This window comes from Typopeltis vanoorti, chromosome 2 (genome assembly GCF_054136105.1).
Source record: "Typopeltis vanoorti isolate ZY-2024b chromosome 2, IOZ_Tvanoo_1.0, whole genome shotgun sequence".
Lineage (NCBI taxonomy): Eukaryota > Metazoa > Arthropoda > Arachnida > Uropygi > Thelyphonidae > Typopeltis > Typopeltis vanoorti.
Window position 1 is genome coordinate 112,000,983 of NC_143550.1, and position 21,049 is coordinate 112,022,031.

Sequence of the window (21,049 nt, forward strand, 5' to 3'; positions counted from 1 at the left end):
AATTACAGGTTGACATTTAGTGGAATTTCAAGTTTTCTCTACAGGTAAAATTATCGAAAGATTAATTTGCGAGACAGAGGTCATCATGGTTTTTTGCACGCAGTTTTTCTTCTCTTGCAGGTTTTTAACAGCACCTGCAACAATCTTAATAGTAGGCCTTGTCAAGTTTCTGCTACGCTTTAGTAAAAGGGTTATTTCCCTTTTTTTTTTTTTTGTTTTTTTCACCGTGTCTGTTTAAACTCGCATCCTCCCCCCCCCCCCCTCCCGCGTATTGCGGAGTTTTGCAGCATAGTGTTTATTTATGCCCCGAAACTTCCCAACTATATTGTGCTCACTGTATATGTAGTATATTCCTAGTTTTGAAATATATACTCACTGAAACTCATCAGTTTCTCTCGCAGATAAGTGGCAATTTACATACAGAAAAATATCTACCCAGTACTACATTCTTTTTTTGCGACACTCACTATTTCTCCCCTCTCCCTTGAACAGGGAAGTTACTGCTTCGCGATTAAAATTATGCTGGGAGTAAATGGGAAGTTGATTTATTGCCAAACCTAAGTGTGCGGTCTCTTTATTATCACTGAAAAATATCAGTATTAAATACCATAAAAATAATTGCTTCGTTCATAGTAAATCAGTGGTTGAGCCGTTTTTAAATGTACTAATTCTGAATCTTTCTTGATTATAGTTTTTAAAAGTTTAACTTCTAGGCTTATACACCTTCCACGCGGTTTATTAACCGCAGCGAAGCCTCTTTTTCTTCATTCGTCCTGGAAATGTATTGATGTCAAAAGGCTAACGTGCATTTAAAATGGCAAGCATTTTTTAAGCGCAGTCATTTAAATTCCGTACAGCCAAAAACAATGTAATGCGTGTAATGTAAGGTTGATTTAGGTTATTTCTCTCTAGATAAGCTAATTCATTTGCAAAAATTATTCATTTAATAATCGCGTGGGCTATACCAAATCTAATCGTACACCCAAACCAAATGAAAGGATAATTTTGAATGATATGGTATTAGTGAGTGTGGGGGGGGGGGGAACTGCAGTTAAAACAACTGTGGACAGACGGACGGAGTTAGTCATCATTACTCAGTAACAACGTAATTCGAGGATATTTTAAGCCAGAGAATCCAAAAGGAAATGGATTTAGCGACTAGAAAACGTGTTGTTTGATAACGCAGTTAAACAATTAGCTATACTAGCTCAAATGAAATGTCGGCGAAATACTTCGTTGTCACTACGTTCTCAGGACTTTTAATGAACAAGTAGAGTGTGCTTAATTCAGTCCGTACTTGAATAACCAACCATTAAATTACTTTAAGAGGCAACGTCATGCTGCTTCTCGTATACCATGTTATGAAGCAATTACAGTATCACGATCTCTTTCTCACTATGACTTAGCGTGACATTCTTTCTGAAAGGAAAATTGGATAAAATATATATCCACAGTAATGTTTTTTTTTTTTTTTTTTTTTTCCTGTTTCCGACAGCTTCTGCAATAAAATATAACACATGTTTCAGGGTTTAAAAGAAAATAATTGTATTAAAATTATTCTGTAAGCATTTTCTTGGTATTCAAAGAATGACAGTGGAGTTTTCAGTTGCTGGAAAAATTTGAATTTTTATTTGTAGTTTAACATCCATTCCTAGAGAAGCTGATGAAAAAGAAAGCTTTGCTAATAGTGAAATGCAACAAGAGTGAAGCTCTCTTGCAAAATATGCTAAACTGAAATTATAACAGAAATGTACATTTCCCTCGGATGATCTCTGTCTGTCTTTCTTCAGGTGACTTCATGCACAGCTTTAGTATAGTGAACTAAGAACAGGCTCTAATAAGGCATGCGTACACTTAGGGAGAAAGAGGAATTCTCTGGCAGCACCTAAAACGTTTTACGTCTGTTCACGCTTCGATCTATCGCTGATATTATTCATCTATAAAAAGGAAAGGTCTCTTTCCTTACGTAGACAGAGAAAGAGGAGGACGAATTTCAAGTTTATTTAAATATAAAGATAAATTCTCCTCTCATCAGCAGTGGCTAATTTGCGGATGAAAAATTTTGAAACAACTAAACTTGCCAAGAATTATATTCTTATTTAATCCTTTATCCAAGTCATTAGCCTCTGTACAGGTAGCTATGAAGAATACTTCACGCTTAAACTTTGTTTCCTTACACTTGCGTAAAGGATTAAACTGGAATATAATTTATTGGCAAGTTTAATTTAATTTATAACGAAGTAAAAGAAAAAAAACTTTTTTTTAAATTAAGTGATAGTTAATCTTTGTGTCGAAACAAATTTTAGAACTTAAGAAGGACAGTGATGTGGCGGTCTGGAAAAGTAACGAAGAGAAGAACTTTTCATGGTTTTCGAGGTATTTGTGGTGGTTCATGGTTCGCTACAAATACCTATAGGTATTGTCGCGTAACTGGACTTCGTGACAGCAGAAACATAGTGAAAATTAACATACAAAACCACTTCAAAATAAACTCATTCATTCACTGCTGTACTCAGAGATATCATGCAAACAAGCAATCGGCCTCCATTTTGTACATTGAAAACACATCTAGCAAAATTCTTGCGTTCTTGTTGAGGGAAGAGAACCAGGTGGTATTTCACCCTACAAATAAACTAGTTTACTGAATCAATTTGAATCAGTTGATCCCTACACAAAACGTCTGGAACAATAGTGCCTTGGGAGAGCAGGTCTGTGAGAAAGCAATTATTCCTCTAAGGGCAACCCACTCTTCTGTGTAGCAACGAGCATTCTTAGAAAAGCTTTTGGTGCATCACCACAAATGTGTGAAAGTATCCTAAAATTGATGGGATTTGAAAGTGTTAGGAGTTGTGTGTTTTGGGGATCACGGAAGCAATGATGCGCTATGTTTATGCCAAAGGCTAGATGTGAAAGCGCTAGATGAAAAAATTTGTCTTGACTGGAAGTCGGGTTATCACTACAAAAGAATGGTGATAAAAAAAAATAATGTGTTCATAACATTGCTTATGAAAAATTTTGAAAAACATCCTGGCATCAACATGGTTGCATATTTGAAAACGTATACATAGACTAAAATAGGCGGATTTCTCGATCTAAGAAGGAACATTAATGAAATCTTCCCTGCGAATGGTAGAAGTCCAAGACCACCATATATTTCTCCACACAGCAGCTCATTCACTATTATTAGTCTTTTTTTGGTAGGCGCCATTCATATTCTAACTCAGATTAATTCTGTTGAATTTCTATTTACTATTGTCCAAGTGTTGCTGTAAGTGAAGTAAAATAGTTTTCTTGGCTGTGTAATCGCGCTATGAACCATCTCGACGTTACTTTTCATAAATCAATCTACAATCTGTTTCCTTTTCTCATTTGATGTACCTCTGTTCATGTCGACCAGTTTATAACATGAATGATATCGTGATATTTTACATTATTGAGCTATTTTATCCACCAATATTCTCTCAGCTTTTTTTCTTTTTAATGTGAATCCCAATCACACAAGAGTGTAAGTCTGTATAGTATCGCGGACGGGATTTTGGAAATCCTTCTCCCGCCCACTCTGCGAAGACCAAACATGCAACTTTTTTCAGGCCTCTTCGGATTTCCATTTAGCAGGGTGGTGATCTCACATCGGACTATTAAATTCATTTACAATCTAAAGACATTCACCAAGCATCCATGCCTATGATAGGATTCAAACTTGCAGCCCTTTTTTATGATAGCGTGCATACCAACCACTCGGCTATTTGGCTGTCTGTCATCAGGCATATAAATTATATGCATGTGTGTGTGCGCATGTATACACAAATAGGTTAGATGCTGTGTGTGTGTGTATATGTATATATATATATATATATATATATATATATATATATATATATATATATATACACACACACACACACATGCCGGTTACGGAATTAGAAAGTTTTATTTAATACGTGTTGAACCTTCTTTAGCCCGAATTACAACACATATGTGGTTTGAGATAGATTTGTCAAAGTGTTGGATTGCATCTACGTTTACAACACACCAGGCGTTCACCAGACAGTCCTTTAACTCAGATTAGACGTTTTTTTAACATGTCCCATACCCTACTTGCCAAGGCAAGCTGTGTTCATTGCTTCTTGGGGATCCCGCTAACCTCTCTGCCTGCCATTACATAACAAGGTGTAGCGTGACTCATCGGACCACATGACTTTTTTTTTTTCACGATCTCTAGTGTCCAGTCATGGTGTTCCTGACACTACTTTACACGAACTTTCCGGTTCTTCGCAGAAATCGTTGGTTTCTGTATAGGCATGCGACTGCTACTACCAATCCTCGTCAATTTCATGCTCATAGTTCGGTGAGATATTGGTCAGGAACAGCCTTCATTAAATGCTGATCAGTTGCTGCACACAAGAAGTTTTGTTTGTTCGTACAAGCCTTATCAGACGACAGCGATCTCGTTCCTGACAGACTTGTGTTCGGACCACAGTTACGCCTCTTAGATAAGCACTGTAGGTTATTTTTCTACTGAGTAAACGCCCAGAAGTGGAGCCACGATTTTGAAAACAGCAGAGCTGACTAGTTTCTCAAAAGGCGAGTTGCCTTTTGAAAAACCCCAGTCAGTTCTGCTGTTTTCGAAATCGTGGCTCCATCCAGACAGGCACCCACAATAAACCCTTTATTGAACTCCAGAGATCGTTTGTTTTTGCCATTGTGATCAACACTATTGACGATTACTGACCAGTAGCATTCTTAAATAGTTGCCCAGAACATGTGGTGACGCATGTGACGAAATATTTTTTTCATATACACTATGTAAGGTCGTTTACGTACATCTGGGTTTCTAATTCAGTAGCCGGTGTTTGTGTGTGTTAATATATATAATTATGCTAAAAAATCGACATTATGTCGAGGCTTGTGTATATATAGACAGAGCCGGCGCTAGGGTCTTTGCCGCCCGCATGCAATTTTTATCTAAGCACCCCCTGTAACGATCCATCCGGGAGTTTGTGGTTCTTTTACGATAATAAAAATTTTAATTATTTGAAATTTCTTAAATAAATTTTTTGACAGAACAGCCACACGTTGGTTCGCTAAATGTAACGAACCGGGGGTGTTGACTAGGCAGGATAATCGTTAAAAACCCGAATATTCAAAAAATTCTCAAAAGTTAAAGCAAATTTTGATAGAGCCACTTCACTTTAATCGTTGAATATAATGATACAGGGATTATAACCTTCTCACCGACCCGAATCGCTAACAAAATTAAAATGAATTTTAATTAAAGTTAAAATTTATTTCAACTAAAGTTTAAAAAATTCTTGCATTTTACAAGTTACTAAATTCTTAGTAACTTGTAAAAAATTTTTAATAATTTTTATAAGTGGAACTATCTTTTAGGAAAATAAAAGAAACTCAAGATAGATGAGAAAATAAGAAAAGAATTCAGAAATAATTAGAACATTTATTCAAAAAATAACATCTTTACAGAATAACAGAAAATAATTAAATTACATAAATATACTTGAATTTTTTTTATTAGAATATTAAGATTTTTGATTTCATATATTCATAAAATTAGAAATAATGGTCTTAACATCTAATTCCGCACATATATCATTATCAATAGCTATTAACGGCAAACTAACAAGGCCTTTTTTGTGACATACTTGTTCTTAAGTAGGTTTTAATTAATTTCAACTTGGAAAAGGATCGTTCACCGCTCGCTACACTAACAGTTAATTAAGGTTAATAGTATTCTTAAAGCAACTGAAAAATTAGGGAAAGGTAAATTATTGGAAACAATAAAATTAAGAATATCAAAAGGGATTTTGATTATTTAAATTATCCTTCCGAAAAATATCCCGGAAAGCAGAACTCGTCATATAGTTCTATTGCATTGACGTCTTTATTGTCGCAGTCCTTCAAGAGAATCTCTAAATCTTAGTTATTAATTTGTAGTAATCTATACAAGAAATTGAAATTATCATAATATGTTTTTAGTTGTTCAAAACGTTCTATTAACGAACACATTGCAACATCTAGAAGTGTATAAAACACATTCACTCTAAATTTATCTTCTGGCGATTGTGGCGTTTCGTCATGATGCTCCTAGTTAAATTATCGTGTCTTCCTTCGTCGTCGAACTTCCGTACCAGTTTTAAATTCTTGTTCTCCATCCACTTCTTCACCCAGTTATGTTGTCGTTTTTAGAACTTCTTTAAACTTTGTATCTGATCGATACTCTTGTAAGAATATTTTTAAGTTTTCGATAGATTCTAAAACAAGTGAAATATTTATATTTTTGTCTTCAAGCATTTTACTCACAGGGTTTATTCTGTTAAATCATGCCGAGTTATAAGAGAGCAAATAAATTTGTAGTCCTTTTTTTTAGTACATAATGGTTGTGCTTCATGCTGAGTTTCTTTATTAAAATTTTCATTATTTAAAATATCAAAAAGCGCATCATAAATTTCTCCTAACTGATATCGTAGAGAGCGGATTGCATTAATTTTGCTTTCCCATCGCATTTCTGATGGCTGTTTCAATGTTAATTTTTTAAGAACTTTAAAAGGATTGCCCAACGTTTGTAAGAGAATGAAAAGAAATTTTATATTTCTTCAATAATTGCAAAGAAACTAATTGTATCTGCATTCACTTTGGCTGCATCGTTAATGATTAAATTTAGAGTATGAGCAGCACATGGCACGTAAAAAGCCCGTATTTTTTCCCTTTCATATTTGTCCCATTGCATACCCTTGATCTCGCATGTCTTCAATGGGAATGTTCCATTTTTCCAGTTGTTCCATTATTGTTGCACATAAACCACGTCTTGTGGAATCTGATATATCAGGGGAAAACCTAAAAAGTTTTCCCTGATCTTGACAATTCCATTGTCACAGGAAACAAAGCGAATAATAATGGTCATTTGTTCTGTTTTCTTGCATCAGGTGTGCAGTCTAAAATTATGGAATAATATTTATATTTTCGAATTGATAATAAAATTGTATCTCTGATAGCGTTACTTAAAGTTTCCAATATTTCATTTTGACTGTCTTTACTCAAACAGTGTACTCTATTGTTTCGTTGTAGGGCCCTTTCAACATGATTTTCCATAACGGGATCAAACATAGCAAACAATTCGACTAATTTTAAGAAATTGCCGTTATTCCTTTCATATAATTTATCAGATGATCCGCGAAAAGCTAAATTTCGGCTACCAAGGAATTTTATAATTTCAATCAAGCGTTCTAAAACACTGGTCCAATGTTTCTTTTCCATTTCATACATGCTTTGAGTCTGGAAATCAATAGTAGTTTTGTTTCTTTTTTAATTTTTATCAAGTTCCTTCCATTTTAAGAAATTTTTCATGTGAGTTAAACTAGTCTCATGTCTATGTAAAGTTGTACTTACATTTCTCCAATCGTTATAACCTTCTACAAGACTCAGTAGGTGCGACAAGTTTGCAACAGAAGCAAAAAACAGAATTTAAAGTTTCGGAATAAATGAGCCATGTTCTTAGCACGAGCTCCCGTTTTCCATTTTTCTATTATAATACGTGTCGCCAAATTTACGATCACATGTATCTCTGGGATATATTATATTTTTCTTTTGAACAGGCCCCATTTCAATTAAAACAACTCGTAATTTTTCATCAATATTTCCCCATTCACCTGGATCTTCTAAATTTACAGAGACTAACAATGTGTTAGTTTCGTGGTCAACTACAACTAAATCCTGTTGTAGTTGACTAAATCCTAACTATTTTTCACTTAAATCATGTTCAATTATCTTGTTCAATAGTTGCAATAGTACTTTCATGCTAACTGGATGATGTGCACGGTTCTTCAACTCTGATTTCTGATGTATCGAGTTGGTTACAATCTGCATCAGAATATTTTAACAAATTTATTAAGAGCCCCAGTTTGTTTCTTACTATCTGCTTCTTTCGCAGCATGACGCTAACGATTTTGTGCACCGGATAACCTTTTTTTTTTTTAATTTTTGATTCCATTTCTATTTTATACCCACAAGAAATTATTACACAACACGACACAGAGACGAAATAATAATTGCCACTGCGCTACTGTCAGTAGCCTACTGAGATGCATACCATATGACAGGTTAACTAGCAACAAATGTATTGTGCGAAAATTCGTTTCTGCGCATAAAAACCGTTCACCGTTTCACTTTAGATAGATTGCAGTAAACAATATTCTGCAGGCAAGCATTTAGCCTGCTCTAGCTGTAAAATTGTAAAGAGGCGGCAATATAAATTTTTATTCGGTGTATCCGGCCTTATTTATTTTAATATTGATCATTCCAACAATTTTTTTTGTTTTTGTTTTTATGATAAAAATTTTGTTTCTTAAAAATTAACTTATGAACCGTTCCCTGGCGGCGGAGCCCGCATGCTCTGCATGCCCGTTCCCACCGGCCCTGTATATAAATATATAATATATACATGCAGAAAGTTGATCATCGAACATGAATAACTGGATTCTCCATTCCCCCTCCCCAGGTTATTGGCGTGTAGTTGTAAAGCTTGAGTGATGAGAAAAACTATATAATTAATGTCACTTAGATAGTTTCGTCGTGTTAATGTGAAGTAACTGAAAAACATAAATTATGCTACCTTTTTTAAAAAAATTGTATTTGATTGCAGAAAAGCAAATTACAACTTTAGAATTGTTTCGTTGTTATTTATGTGCATCTTCAATGGTTCGGAAAAAACATGTTTATTCTAAAGTAAGCGAAATAGTGCATATAAAACAGCATAGCATTGTATTCTACCATATCTTAGGCTGATGTTCTTTGAAATGTTAGAAAATCCCTTTTGATCTGTTTCAAATGTTCGAGCTTTTCTTGTGTCCGTTTTATCAATATATCTTGAATGGTGATCCTGTTAAGCTTCAAATAAGTATCACTACTTTTGTAACTTCTAACACCTTGTTATTTGTCCGAACCATACTTACCTGCTTTCATACTAAGACGTCAATAAATACTGTCCCGATGGCGATTTACATCTGTTGTAAATCGCCATCCGTAAAGCTGGAGAAATAGTTATTTAAATACAGAAAGAAATATCTTATTAAGCATTTGTTAGTTGTCATATTCGAGATATAAACTTGTTGTTGGGATTATTTACTACGACATTTTGGTGATTTTAAAAATATTGCTTTTACCGTAGATTTAAAAATGAAATCCTAAAGGCTTTTGCAGATTTCAGTGATCTTTTGTTACGTATTTCAGCTTTATCTTTGTGCTCTGCTAGTAACTGATTTCTGTGTTTATTCGTTCTATGCCTGGATAACCATGGTTGGCATATGTCTCTATTTGTTAATTTCTGTGTACTTTGTCATAACACTCCTGAAAATGTTAAGTTCCAAAGTTAGTGACTATAATAGAGAAACTCCTGACGGAAACAATATCTGCCGATTTCATTCATAAATACAGTTGCGGTTTTTGGCAAAAATATTTCGCACGCAACGCTTTTGTATAGCACTCCTGGGAATATTGTTTCTTCTTATAAAATTCCGAGCTGAGGCGCCATAACTACTGCTGACACATTTAATGCATCGCATTATACGACTGCATTTCAAAAAAAAAAAAAAAAAAAAAGACAATAAGCACTATGTGAAGAATTTTATTCTGACATAGATGTATTGCACACAAGGTGACTTTGGTATACATCACTCTTCTATACTCGTCAATGATCTTTATGTATTTGTCCCTCTACTGTACTATTACGGTGAATGGTCAACCCTAATTGATGCAGCGTGTATGCAAGTGTCACAGCACTCGCCCTGGTTAAGAAACTCAATAAGAAACCCTTATGATTCCAAAACACTATCAATATGATCTCTTTATTGGTGTTGCTTTGAATTATTTTTGCAGGGATGGTAATATTGAAGGAAGTCATTAACGATGCTGTGCACACCGCCTAGTGAGCTATTAAGCTATTGGATAGGGTGCTCAACGTCTGTCTTGTCTGATTAAGACATCTGCGAGAAATACATTGCCGTTTGTGTAGTGGATGTTCTTGGGCAGCTAGGTCACTCTTGTCTTTGAGATCTATCCAGCTTCTTTAGCAAAGGCAATACGTGAAATCCAATGCTTCTTAACCAACTGGTGATGAATTTATGTCAGTATGGTACTCAATAACATGCAGAAAAACTGAATTTATTATGCCATCTCGCGACCATGAGATAATAAAGTAGAATTTATTACATTATCATTAACATTTTGTTTCTAATTGATTCGTATAAGACATTTTTCCTAATATTAACGTAATTTCCATTAAGTGATAGATGCTGTTGAAAAACAGGAGTTAATTTTTCTTTTTTCTTTTTTTTTTTATTAGGTGTCCATGAACGTATTGAATATACCCCTGGCTCTGGCCGACGAATGCTGTTTCCAGATGCCGCACTGGAATTGTGTGATGTGCCCTGTAAACCAGAGAAACTGTCCACCAAAGTAGCTCTGGCTACCCATCATATCGGAAAAGGCTGTGATCGAGACACTTACTCCGTTGAATCACAACGTAAACTGTGCGGTGAGTTTTCTCAATGAATTTCAAATGCACGTATTCATATTGGTATGATATGTATTTAACAGTAATTGAGTATAATTGTTAAGGAAACTGATAAGCCAGATGGACGAAAATGGTGTCCTTGGTATCTGTATTGAAACTTTTATTTAATGTTGCAATTATTAACTGCTGCGGGAGAGTATGGTCTTACTTCAAAATTAGTTGAAATAATTGCAAAACGCGAAGTGGTGCTAAAATCACTTAGTCATCTGTTATAATGATAACTCCGTTATAGCATTTTCCCATATAAAACTGATCACGAAAGTTTATTGGGCATATTCATCATATCCACTCAACCTAGGACGGGTCGGGTTCCCCCCCCCTTCTTCCCCATCGAGGAGGCTTACAGCTAATTAATGCAACCGGGTCGCCACTCCTTGCTGCATCCCCCTAAGGGCAATATTTCTGGCTGTAATCTGTGTGTGTGTTCTGGAGGCCGAAAAACCCGAGTTTCCGGGTTAAAAAAAAAAAAAAAACCGATAGTGAATGCAAAAAAACATATTTAGGCGGGGAGGGGATATTAGAGGAAAGTTACTTCTAGAGAAATTATTCAACTTGACTGATCTACATTACTATTTTTCTTAATGCTGTCTCAAGATATATATACCTTCTTTTTGAGAGCTTCAAGGAAACTGCATAAATGTGGTTAAAAATTAATTAGCTACTGTATTTTGATGTCTTGCTGAGAAAAAGAAAGCCTCTTAATTTAAGTAACAGGAATAAACATTTTATTGAAACTAATAATTCCAAAAATGGTGCGTTTTTGCTTTCATATTTGATGGAGGAGAGTGCATTTTATTATATTTTTGGCTGCACACGACATGGCCCGACTATTATAATTTGTAATCCAGATCTCGCCCTATGTTGGATATCAACTATTCTAAACCAATACAAATGCGAGCAGCAGCTGGTTATCGTTATACTTAGTTTCAAACCACACCAACTTCGCATCTTTTATTCCTTCTACCTCTTATCTGGAACAGCTTTCTTCATATAGTATCCTTCCCCCTTCTTTCCGCTCCAAGGATTACAGTCTGCAGCTGTTCATTAAGAAAAGCAGTGAATTCTTTCTCTGCTCTTATTAATATATTACAGTTCTGCTACATTTCGTGTGAGAGATTAACAATAAAAATATTGTTTTTATTTATTAGAAAATTGTTTCGGATCAGGAATAATTATTAGCTGTAGCTGTAGTGGATATTAATATTGCAAAAGAAGAAATAAGTAAGGAGCAAATTCTTGGAATAATGAGACTTCGTAAAGGTTGTTGACACGGTAGATTGTGATGGTTTTTGCATTCCAATCACGTTCGCTCAAAAAGAAGAAGAAAAAAAGTAAGAAAACCTCATCGTTAACTGCAACTTACAAGTCTGCTAGCTGTATTTATTTCTGTGACAGCAGCTTAGGATATTTGTCATTTACTAACGTACGAACAGTCAGTCATGTAAGATTTTCTCCAGAAAACGGTGTTACGAAACAAGGATACGTTAACATTCCAGATATGTTCAAGATGAAGTAAACAAAACTAATCCTCTAAGGGGGCTCTTCATTAGGATTAGGCTTAGTTATACTTCGCTGATCGTTACTTTCGTACGTGACATCTGTAATAATGTATACAGATCTACACAGGCTCCCCTGTAGTTTTATAGGCCTCATAGAGTACGTGATGTGCTCAACCCGCTTTACTTAAATGAGAAGCACTTGCGACTGCTTTATTAAACCCAGATATGTTTTCCACCTGTTCTGGGAGACCGTCTTTCCCAGCCTATCGCAGAAGTAGGCTGGAAGGCACTTCCTACTTCTAGAGAGTAGCCTTCAAAGTAGTGAATAAGTTGGTTGTTAATAGTTTTATGTATTTAGGAAATGATCGAACTGAGAGCAGTAGTTCGAGGTAAAAATTCTTCAGTTTTTTTTTTTTTTTTTAAATATCTTTCAAACTTTCCAATATTCCATTAATAAGGCTGTGCAAATAATCATTCGTTAGAATATGAGACACTGCCTGGACAAAAAAAAAAAAAAAAGTATCCAGATTACTCAAGAGCCTTCTGGTATCTTTATGACGAACAATCAAAGTAAGCATGGAGTGTGTGTGGGTGTAATAATGTGTTTGGACCAATGAAAATTAGGCTTCGTATTTCTCTATACTAAGCAAAGAGGACGCTTTACTTTTGGACAACGTTGCTGTAAACTAATCTGCTTCAGGCAGATTAGTTTACCTTTCATAGCCCACTCGATAACACAATGCTCTTTGATTCGAAAGACTTCGGTTCGAATTCCGTCCAAGATGGGGAAAAAAACATTATAAACACTTTCCAAATGCAAGTAAATTAGCCACTCGTATGCAGATATGGCAAGGCTTTCATCCACCAAAAAATATACGAGACAACTAATGCCGCGAATTCGCAGCATTAGTTGTCTCGACCATAATTCTAAACAACCCCCAATTTTGCCTTAGTCGTACCTTCTTAATACTCTTCTTATCATTTGGCATGTGGCAGGTTTTTGATTTGAACGTTAGTTTTTGGCGAGCTTGCTTGCAAGTATGCTGTTCTTATATCATTTATTCATCTTTTGAAATGTTTTTAAAACTTGGCAAAGAGATTTCTGTGAATATCGTTGTTATTAAAGTAAATCTGCTAATGCATTTAAATTTAAATTCAGAATTTGAATAGGTTGTCGCACGTTCCCTTGCATATTTGAAGTTCTCTTGTCGTTTATAAAAAAATTATTTTCATAAGTCGGTTACCGTGGGGGGGGGGATCTCCACACACACACACACACACACACACATTTTCATTTTATCGAAAACGAAGTCGTAAATCAACGAGTCGGATTTTTTTTTATGATGTGACGAGTTACAGTCTCCGTGTGATTTAGCGATTAGAAATTTGCGGTGTCTCTCATCGACAGTCTTAAAGCCATGCTGTACACTCAAGGTTAGCACGAAGTACTCGTATCTGTCATCTAAATAAGCAGATTAGTGTTGAACTTTTTGTTTAGAAGTAAGAACACTAATTTACCACAATCCATGGATTATTTGCATTTGTTTTAATCAGAAATTAAAAAGGCTTATTGTGGTCGTTTTGATGTTTATAATTAATTGTAATTTTAATGACGGCGATGATTAATAGCAGTTGCAGTAAAACCAGCTTAATTTAATGAAACGGGATTTGCCATGTGGGCTAAGTTGGATGCAATTCTTGACGCAGTGTTTCACTGTTTAATGTGGACAAGCATATCGATCATGTCTGCTGTGTACATTTATATCCATGAGCTCACGAGAATTTAATATCCCCCCCATCCCTCCAGAGAGAGAGAGAGATTTAAACCAATCCTCTGTTATGTCCCTGAAGCATCAGAAATGTAGGTCAGACAGTCATGCCAACCTTGGGTGTGGTTTTCAAGAATGTTAACTTTAACCTATTGCTTACGGCTACCTAAACATTAGTAGCACAGATTTTATTACAGTGCCAGGAGATTGAATGCCCGAGTCCGATTTCTGTTTTAGTTTTTCATTAAATACTTTCATGTAATGTCATTAGAAAAATTGAAATAAATTTTTTATACACGTCGAATGGCCACAAAATTGTTGGCATTTCGTTAGAGCAAGCAAAATTACCGAACTAAAGAAAATACTATATATATGGGGGGGGGGAACCTTGCAGAGTATCAGATATACTGTATTTGATATTTATTTATCCTTCGGCAACGCGCACACATACACACACCAGTGACTACAGAATCAGCATCAGCTGTTTGCGAAATTCTTTTGCAAGATGTCATTAATTGATACGTGCAGTTTAAATCAGCAGTAGGAATTCTGCTGCTGCTGCTGCGACAATAAACTTGGTTTAGTTTTGGTTGTAATAATGGGAATGAAGTAGTTAACGCTATGAGATCAGTAAATGTCTTAATTGTGTTTTCCAGGTGGTCTTTGTTTTTTTAAGAAACCTTATAAACTCAAGGAGCTATACAAGCTTGTCCAGCGCAGACTTTACAAACCTCCATGCCCATGCATTCGCATCCACAACCGGTTGGTTGGAGAGCGAATATGCTATCCACTCGGCCAATAGGCCGAATGGATTAAATAAAAGTTTGCCTGGATTGAAAAATCCCCTAATTTTCAGAAGGGAAAAAACTTGCCTGTTCTTGTTTGACTGGTTAACTGGCATTTCTATTCATATAGTAAATGGCTTGCACTGATATGTTCTGCATTTTGCAGCAAATAGCGAGAGAGAGGTTGACATCGAAATATGTTATACCTTTTTTTAATAGACTTCATGAAACGTTGTATTAAAATACCATTAAAAATAGCATCTTCATTTTATTCCGAAATTCACAAAACTTGCGATAAAAATCACAGATATGTGAATTTCATTTAGTTCGTTGTAGTTTGTTATAAGCTCAATGGTCAAAATATTAAGAGGCAACCCATGCTAAATGAAATCAATTAGTAACACACAACTTACGATGTGAACACACCTGAACACAGAGTTCAGGTGTGTGTGTGTTCAGGTGTGTGTGTGTGTAAATCGTCACCTAGGATAGTAGCGGCGGCCAGACAGTCCATCTGGTATCCTTTTGCGTGCCTTTCGTATCGATGATCACATATCCAACATCGACGAGGTGTTTTCTGTTGATTATACCATTCTTATTATTAGACAGAGAGCCATGTAGTAATCCTTCTAATGATACTGTTGCAATGATGGATTATTAAGAAATTCGATAGAAAGAGTATTTGAACGCACCATAACAGCAGACAAGCATCGAGATGTTTCCCCCCCTGACTCTTGGGTAAAGGACTAAAACAAAATATAATTTGTCAAGTATGATATACGAGAATTGAGAGCACCACGCCTGTCCAACGATGACAAACAGCTAACAAGAACTGAATTCGGCAAGTTTTTTTTTTTTAAAGCATCCCAACCAGTGGTGTAGCTAGAGCTTTTGCCGCGGTCCGTGAGTTTGCCGCCCTCTCAATACACCTCAAAAATACTACAAAAAGTCAAAACGACATATAGGTAAATAAATTAAAACACTATGTTTATTCGCGAAGTCTGTTTCAATAGTAATGTAGGTAATTCTTAATCAGTTTTAATTTAGATAAACTCCTCTCACAACTAGCAACACTTACAGCAATTTTGAGGAAAATTCGCAGTAGTATTACAATATTTGGAAATGAGTTCTCGAGACTGTATTTTAGAATTAACTACAAATGTTCAAAAAAAGGTTCAAAGTGCCACCCCCCTCTAGCTACGCCTCTGATCCCAACTACTGAATTTTAATAGAATCTGTTGAACCCGAGTGCAAAGGAGCAAAGTTCGTAAAGCGGTGATTGTTGGTTGCTGTTATGTTGTCATGCTGAGGAAGAACAATGCTAGGAAACAACACTAAACTATGGACTGGTCATGCTTGTTCGCAGTGCCAAGCACCGCGTTATGGTTTGGGAAAAGTTTCCTGATGCACCTTAATACAGTACCAGTAGAATGGAATGTTGCGGCCTGTTTGAACATCTTTGCCAACCAAGTAACCATTCATTTTGATTATTTATCCTGGATATTTCCATACTTGATATTTTTAGACCACACATATCCATTTTACAAGACATGTTGGTCGTCCAAAAATGGTTACACATAATGGACTAGTTTCCCTCAAACCCCATTGAGGTTCTTTGGGTAGAACGAGAATATTCGTGACAAGAACCGACTACCAGAACATCTGATGGAACTGCGAGGATTTATCGGTTCCATCCGGGTAGGATACCTGCTGAATTTCAGGAATCTTATGAGAACCCTATGCTGTTCAAAAAAGCTCACAGCTGCTGAACATACTCTTAGGTGGATATATCTAAATTGACCATTCGTTGTATATCAGCGGTCTGTTGTGTCCGGCCTCAGCTCGACAGTATAAAAGATATATTGTATTCTGTATCAAAATTAAATCTCATCTGTTTTCAGTGTATTTCGCAAAATGCATAAATACTTTTTTAGATTCCATCCATCTATCCCTATCAAGTTATTCCTGGACTCCAGCTCGACGGATTTGATTGAAATTCGGTCGTTGCATTCAAAACTTTGTCAAGTCATCTTAATTTTTGTTTCAATCGAACAATTGGTAAAGGTGTAAGGACAAAAATTGTTGAAATTATATTGTGTATTCGAAGAACTTCGCTCTGGTTGGTTGGAATTTAATTAAATTTGAAATTTGGAATGTGAATTATAATATGTACATGACTGTTAGTTCCTCAGTAGCATACCGTTTCCTAAGTCGAAGCTTATGAAGAAAAAACTAACCATTCAATCTAGAATCTCTTCGGGTTCATTAAGAGTTGTGTCAATTATTGTAACAGAGTGGATGAATGAAATGAAGAAAAGTGCGTGGAACAGTTTTTCCTTGTATAAAATGTTACAAGATGTCACTTCTAGTATATAGTGGACAGGGAAATATTTGCTGGGGAAAAAAAATGTCTTTTTATTCCCCTATTCTGTTAGTCCTAACTTTTGGAAATCGATAGACAGCCAGTCTCCATCCTTGTCATCATTGAATAGAGTTAATTTTACCGCTCTCGTACGCTGGTGGCGACATTTATCTTTCCGTAGATTCGCATTTTCCGTCCCGCAAAACCGGCAAATTATTATTTATACATATAATACACTGACATCATAGCCTTAGTTGTTTCGGTCATAATCCAAACAACTACCACTCCAATGATGGCAGATAGCTATCTCCATCTCGTGTTCCTAACTCCACCTGACATTCTTGGAACTGATTTGGGGGTGGGGAGGAGGAAATAATTAAAACTAGAAAAACATTTTCTAGCCGGTTGCGAAAATGGGATCTATAGTGTTTTTTTTAAGCTGGTCTAGCGTTATAGAAGTTGTCTCAAGTTATGCAAGCAACAAATAAAAGAAAGTAAGCATTACTGTATATAGATGTAATAAATCTGCAAGAGAAAAGGGTAAGGGTCGTTGATTAATATGATTGCACTCTTTTTGCTTATTTAAGTATCAGTGATTTTTATCGATCATTTAGGGATAGAATTTTGAATGACACTTCAAATCTTCCTCTTTTTTTTTTTAATCTCATCCACGAGAGGCTGTTAGCCTACAGTACGTTACGATTTGTACCGTGGATGGGCTGGGTATTCCGGAAACCCTTTTTTATAGACCATACGTACTTCTTTTTCAATCCACTTCATGTCTCCATTATGATGGATGATGAAATTATCATAAAGACATTCACAAAATATCCATGCTCACGGTGGAATTCGAACCTACTTCCTGTTGGTTGGAGAGTGGATATGCTAACCATGAATGAGAACTGACGTACGAAACACCTGTTTAATTGGCTTACTTATATCGACGATTTGTTTTTGATTCGTGTGCTTGTTTATCGAGAATGCTGCTGAATCGAATCCCGCGTAAGCCATGTCTGTAAAATCCTGGACTTTTGTGGGACTTTTGATATAGTTGAATGCGAATAAACGATTTTACAGTTTCGATAGATTTGTTGAACAAAGTTTTCTTCCTGAATGCAGAGAGTAGTGGAACAAAAATTTTCAAAGAGACAGACTACAGTTGATTGAATGGTTCGTCTCCAAATTTATGCATGAATAATAAAGAATTGATTATTAGAAATAACTTCACCCCATTTCTTCATTAATTGGAATGAACACTTTGGAATGTTTAAACATTGCAGATGTATTTAAATATCTCTATATAGATCTAGCTCGAGTTAAGTACGGAATGGTTCCTAATAGTTGTCTTAGGTGTCATCCTTATGGGCTTCTCCAAATTCAAGGAGGTAGCATATACTAGGGTTGTAAATAAAATAGTGGAACACTGTCGGGAGACAGACGTAACTCAAATGTTACTCTTTGACAGATTATAGAGACGTACTGTACATGCGCACAAGCCGACACATTCTAACAAGTGTCCTTGTTTGGAGTAGAGGTTAAATTCAACGTCTAGTGTGCAACGCTCTAAGATATGTTTACAAGATTAGAACAACGATCATGAATCAAGGTCCAGGTTGCATGAGGTAGAACTGCGATCGATAGTTATCGTGTCCATAGGGAAGCTTGTGGCGACAGTACCGAACTAATGTAAGATGGGGCAGTGCGTTTCATGCGGGACGAGATCAGCCGGATGATAATCGCCGTTCAGGACGATTCTTGTTGAACTTGTTCGGGGATTCCTAGCGGTTGACTGGTTATAGACTGTACTCCAGTTGGCCCAACAAACTGGGATAAACCACCAGTGTTGGCACATCCTAAAAACAGAGGCTCGGTATGCGCAAAATTTCAGCTCGGGTTCCACATCACTCGACTGAGATACAAAAATGGCACGGGTACGCGTTTACTGGCCTCATCTGCAAGGATACGCAAATGAAGGAGTTACATTATTGAATCGTATCATAGCCATTGATGAAACTTTGGTAAGGGCTTAAGATATTTCACATAAGAAATTTACAATACAAACTGTTGTGATTATAGGTTTTGTGGTGCATCAGAGGCAAAAACATTTTGCAGAGATTACGGAGAAACACGCAAGAACTTCAGAAGTCGCTTGCTCGTGCATCGTCTGTAAGTGCTAACATAGAATTAAAGAAAAGCGATAAGACTTGTGCCACGAGATGTTTGAATGCATAGCAATGGAAGACAATGTTATCTCCAAAATTGCCTTTAGCAGTGACGCCGTATTCCACATTAGTGGTGAGGCGAACGTCAAGATAACGTGAAACAATATGTGCATGTTTTTCCGTGGAGCAGAAATGCTTACCTGCACAGCGAACGTTATAAACATTTTCATAGTTTATAACTCGCTTGGGAAGTGACTAAGTTTATGAATGTTCCATTCAAAAAAGGTTACATGCTGAACTACAAAGCTGGAAATTATGATCAACTGAGGAGTAGTATACTGAGTTCAGTGGAATAGGATCGGTTGCTGGATGGAAAGAATATCGACAGTGCATGGGAAGCATTTAAACAATACTTAAATGATGTGATATCAGAATGTGTCCCGAGAGTTCGAAGAATAAATAGAGTAGGAGTCAAATGGATGTGTAATCTTATTAAGCAAGAGATTCGTTAGAAAAGGACAATGTGGAAAGAATACCGTTTGCATAAGGCTAGAATAGTCGCAACTGTTGTACGGAAAGCAAAGTCTGATTATGAAAAGAAACTGGCTCTGCGTGCTAAAGAAAACCTACAAGAATGCTGCAAGTAAAAGAAAGAATGAATATGAAAGAACAACTCTTCTAAATTCAGATGGCGTGAGGGTTCCAGATACAGAAGAGGTTGTTCAGTTAATGAATGCCCATTTCGTTAAAAGCTATCAACCTGGTGAACGCAACATTGAGCTCACTGTTACCTCTTCACTAGATCAAGAAACGCAGGTGTGTGAGGCCGAGGTATTAGAGCTGTTGCACAAACTGAATAAGAATTCATCAGTAGGGACTAATGGAATATCAGCACGGTTGCTAAAAGAGTGTTCAGCTGAACTGGCCATTCCTTTAACCAGGATGTTTAATATGAATCTCAGAACAGGGAAGATTCCACAGGAATGGAAGAAATGTATGGTAATTCCATTGCACAAGGGTGGTGCAAAGACCGATGTATTCAACTATCGACCAATTAGTATCTCAGGAGTTTGGTGAAGATTTTGGAAAAATTGGTTAGGGCCCGCATTCAGAAATGGGTTGACAGTGAATCTCTACTTTGCAATGAGCAACATGGGTTTACTAAAGGAAGGTCATGTTTTAGCAACTTGCTCACATTCTATAATAACGTTACCATTGAACTAGACAAGGGAAATTGATACACCATGATACTTTTGAATTTTGCTAAGGCTTTTGACAGAATACAGCATGGCAGACTGTTGCATAAATTGGAGAAAATGGGTTTGGGTATACAATATTACATGGATAAGAGGATGGCTGACTGACAGATATCAAAAAGTGGTATACAGGGTATACACGAGTCTGCAAAGTTTAAGGTAACAAGTGGTGTACCACAAGGATCAGTGCTTGGTTCACTGTTATTCAATCTGTATATATATATATAATCTTAATGATATTGGGAAGGATTTGACAAGCGACATACAGTTATTTGCTGATGATGCAAAGATAGGTAGGGTAATCAGTAATGCTGCTGATATGCAGTCTTTGCAGAATGATTTGAATAGGCTGGAATTATGGGCTTGGTAAAATGGGTATCAGTTCAATTTCAGTAAATGTAAAGTTATTCACTTTGACATGATTAGATATCCAATGTCATATTATATTGGTGGGATTAGGCTAGAAGAAACTGATGAGGCTAGGGATCTTGGAGTGTTAATAGATAGGAAGTTGAAGTTCAGGGGCCATGTGGCAAAGATTACAAATACAACTCAAAAGATAATTGCAATGCTGAAACGAACGTTCACATGTAAAGATAAGGATGCTATTTTTCCTCTTTACAAGGCATTG

At 36.1% G+C, this 21,049-nt stretch overlaps 1 protein-coding gene across 1 annotated transcript in view; it reads left to right on the top strand.

Moving 5' to 3' along the window:
* Positions 1–21,049, top strand: part of Cals (calsyntenin 1) — a 365,963-nt gene that overhangs the window by 258,964 nt on the left and 85,950 nt on the right. Inside the window, exon 6 of the mRNA XM_090412738.1 lies at positions 10,355–10,546. Coding sequence (XP_090268864.1) covers positions 10,355–10,546 — 192 coding nt within the window. The remainder of the gene's footprint in view (positions 1–10,354; positions 10,547–21,049) is intronic.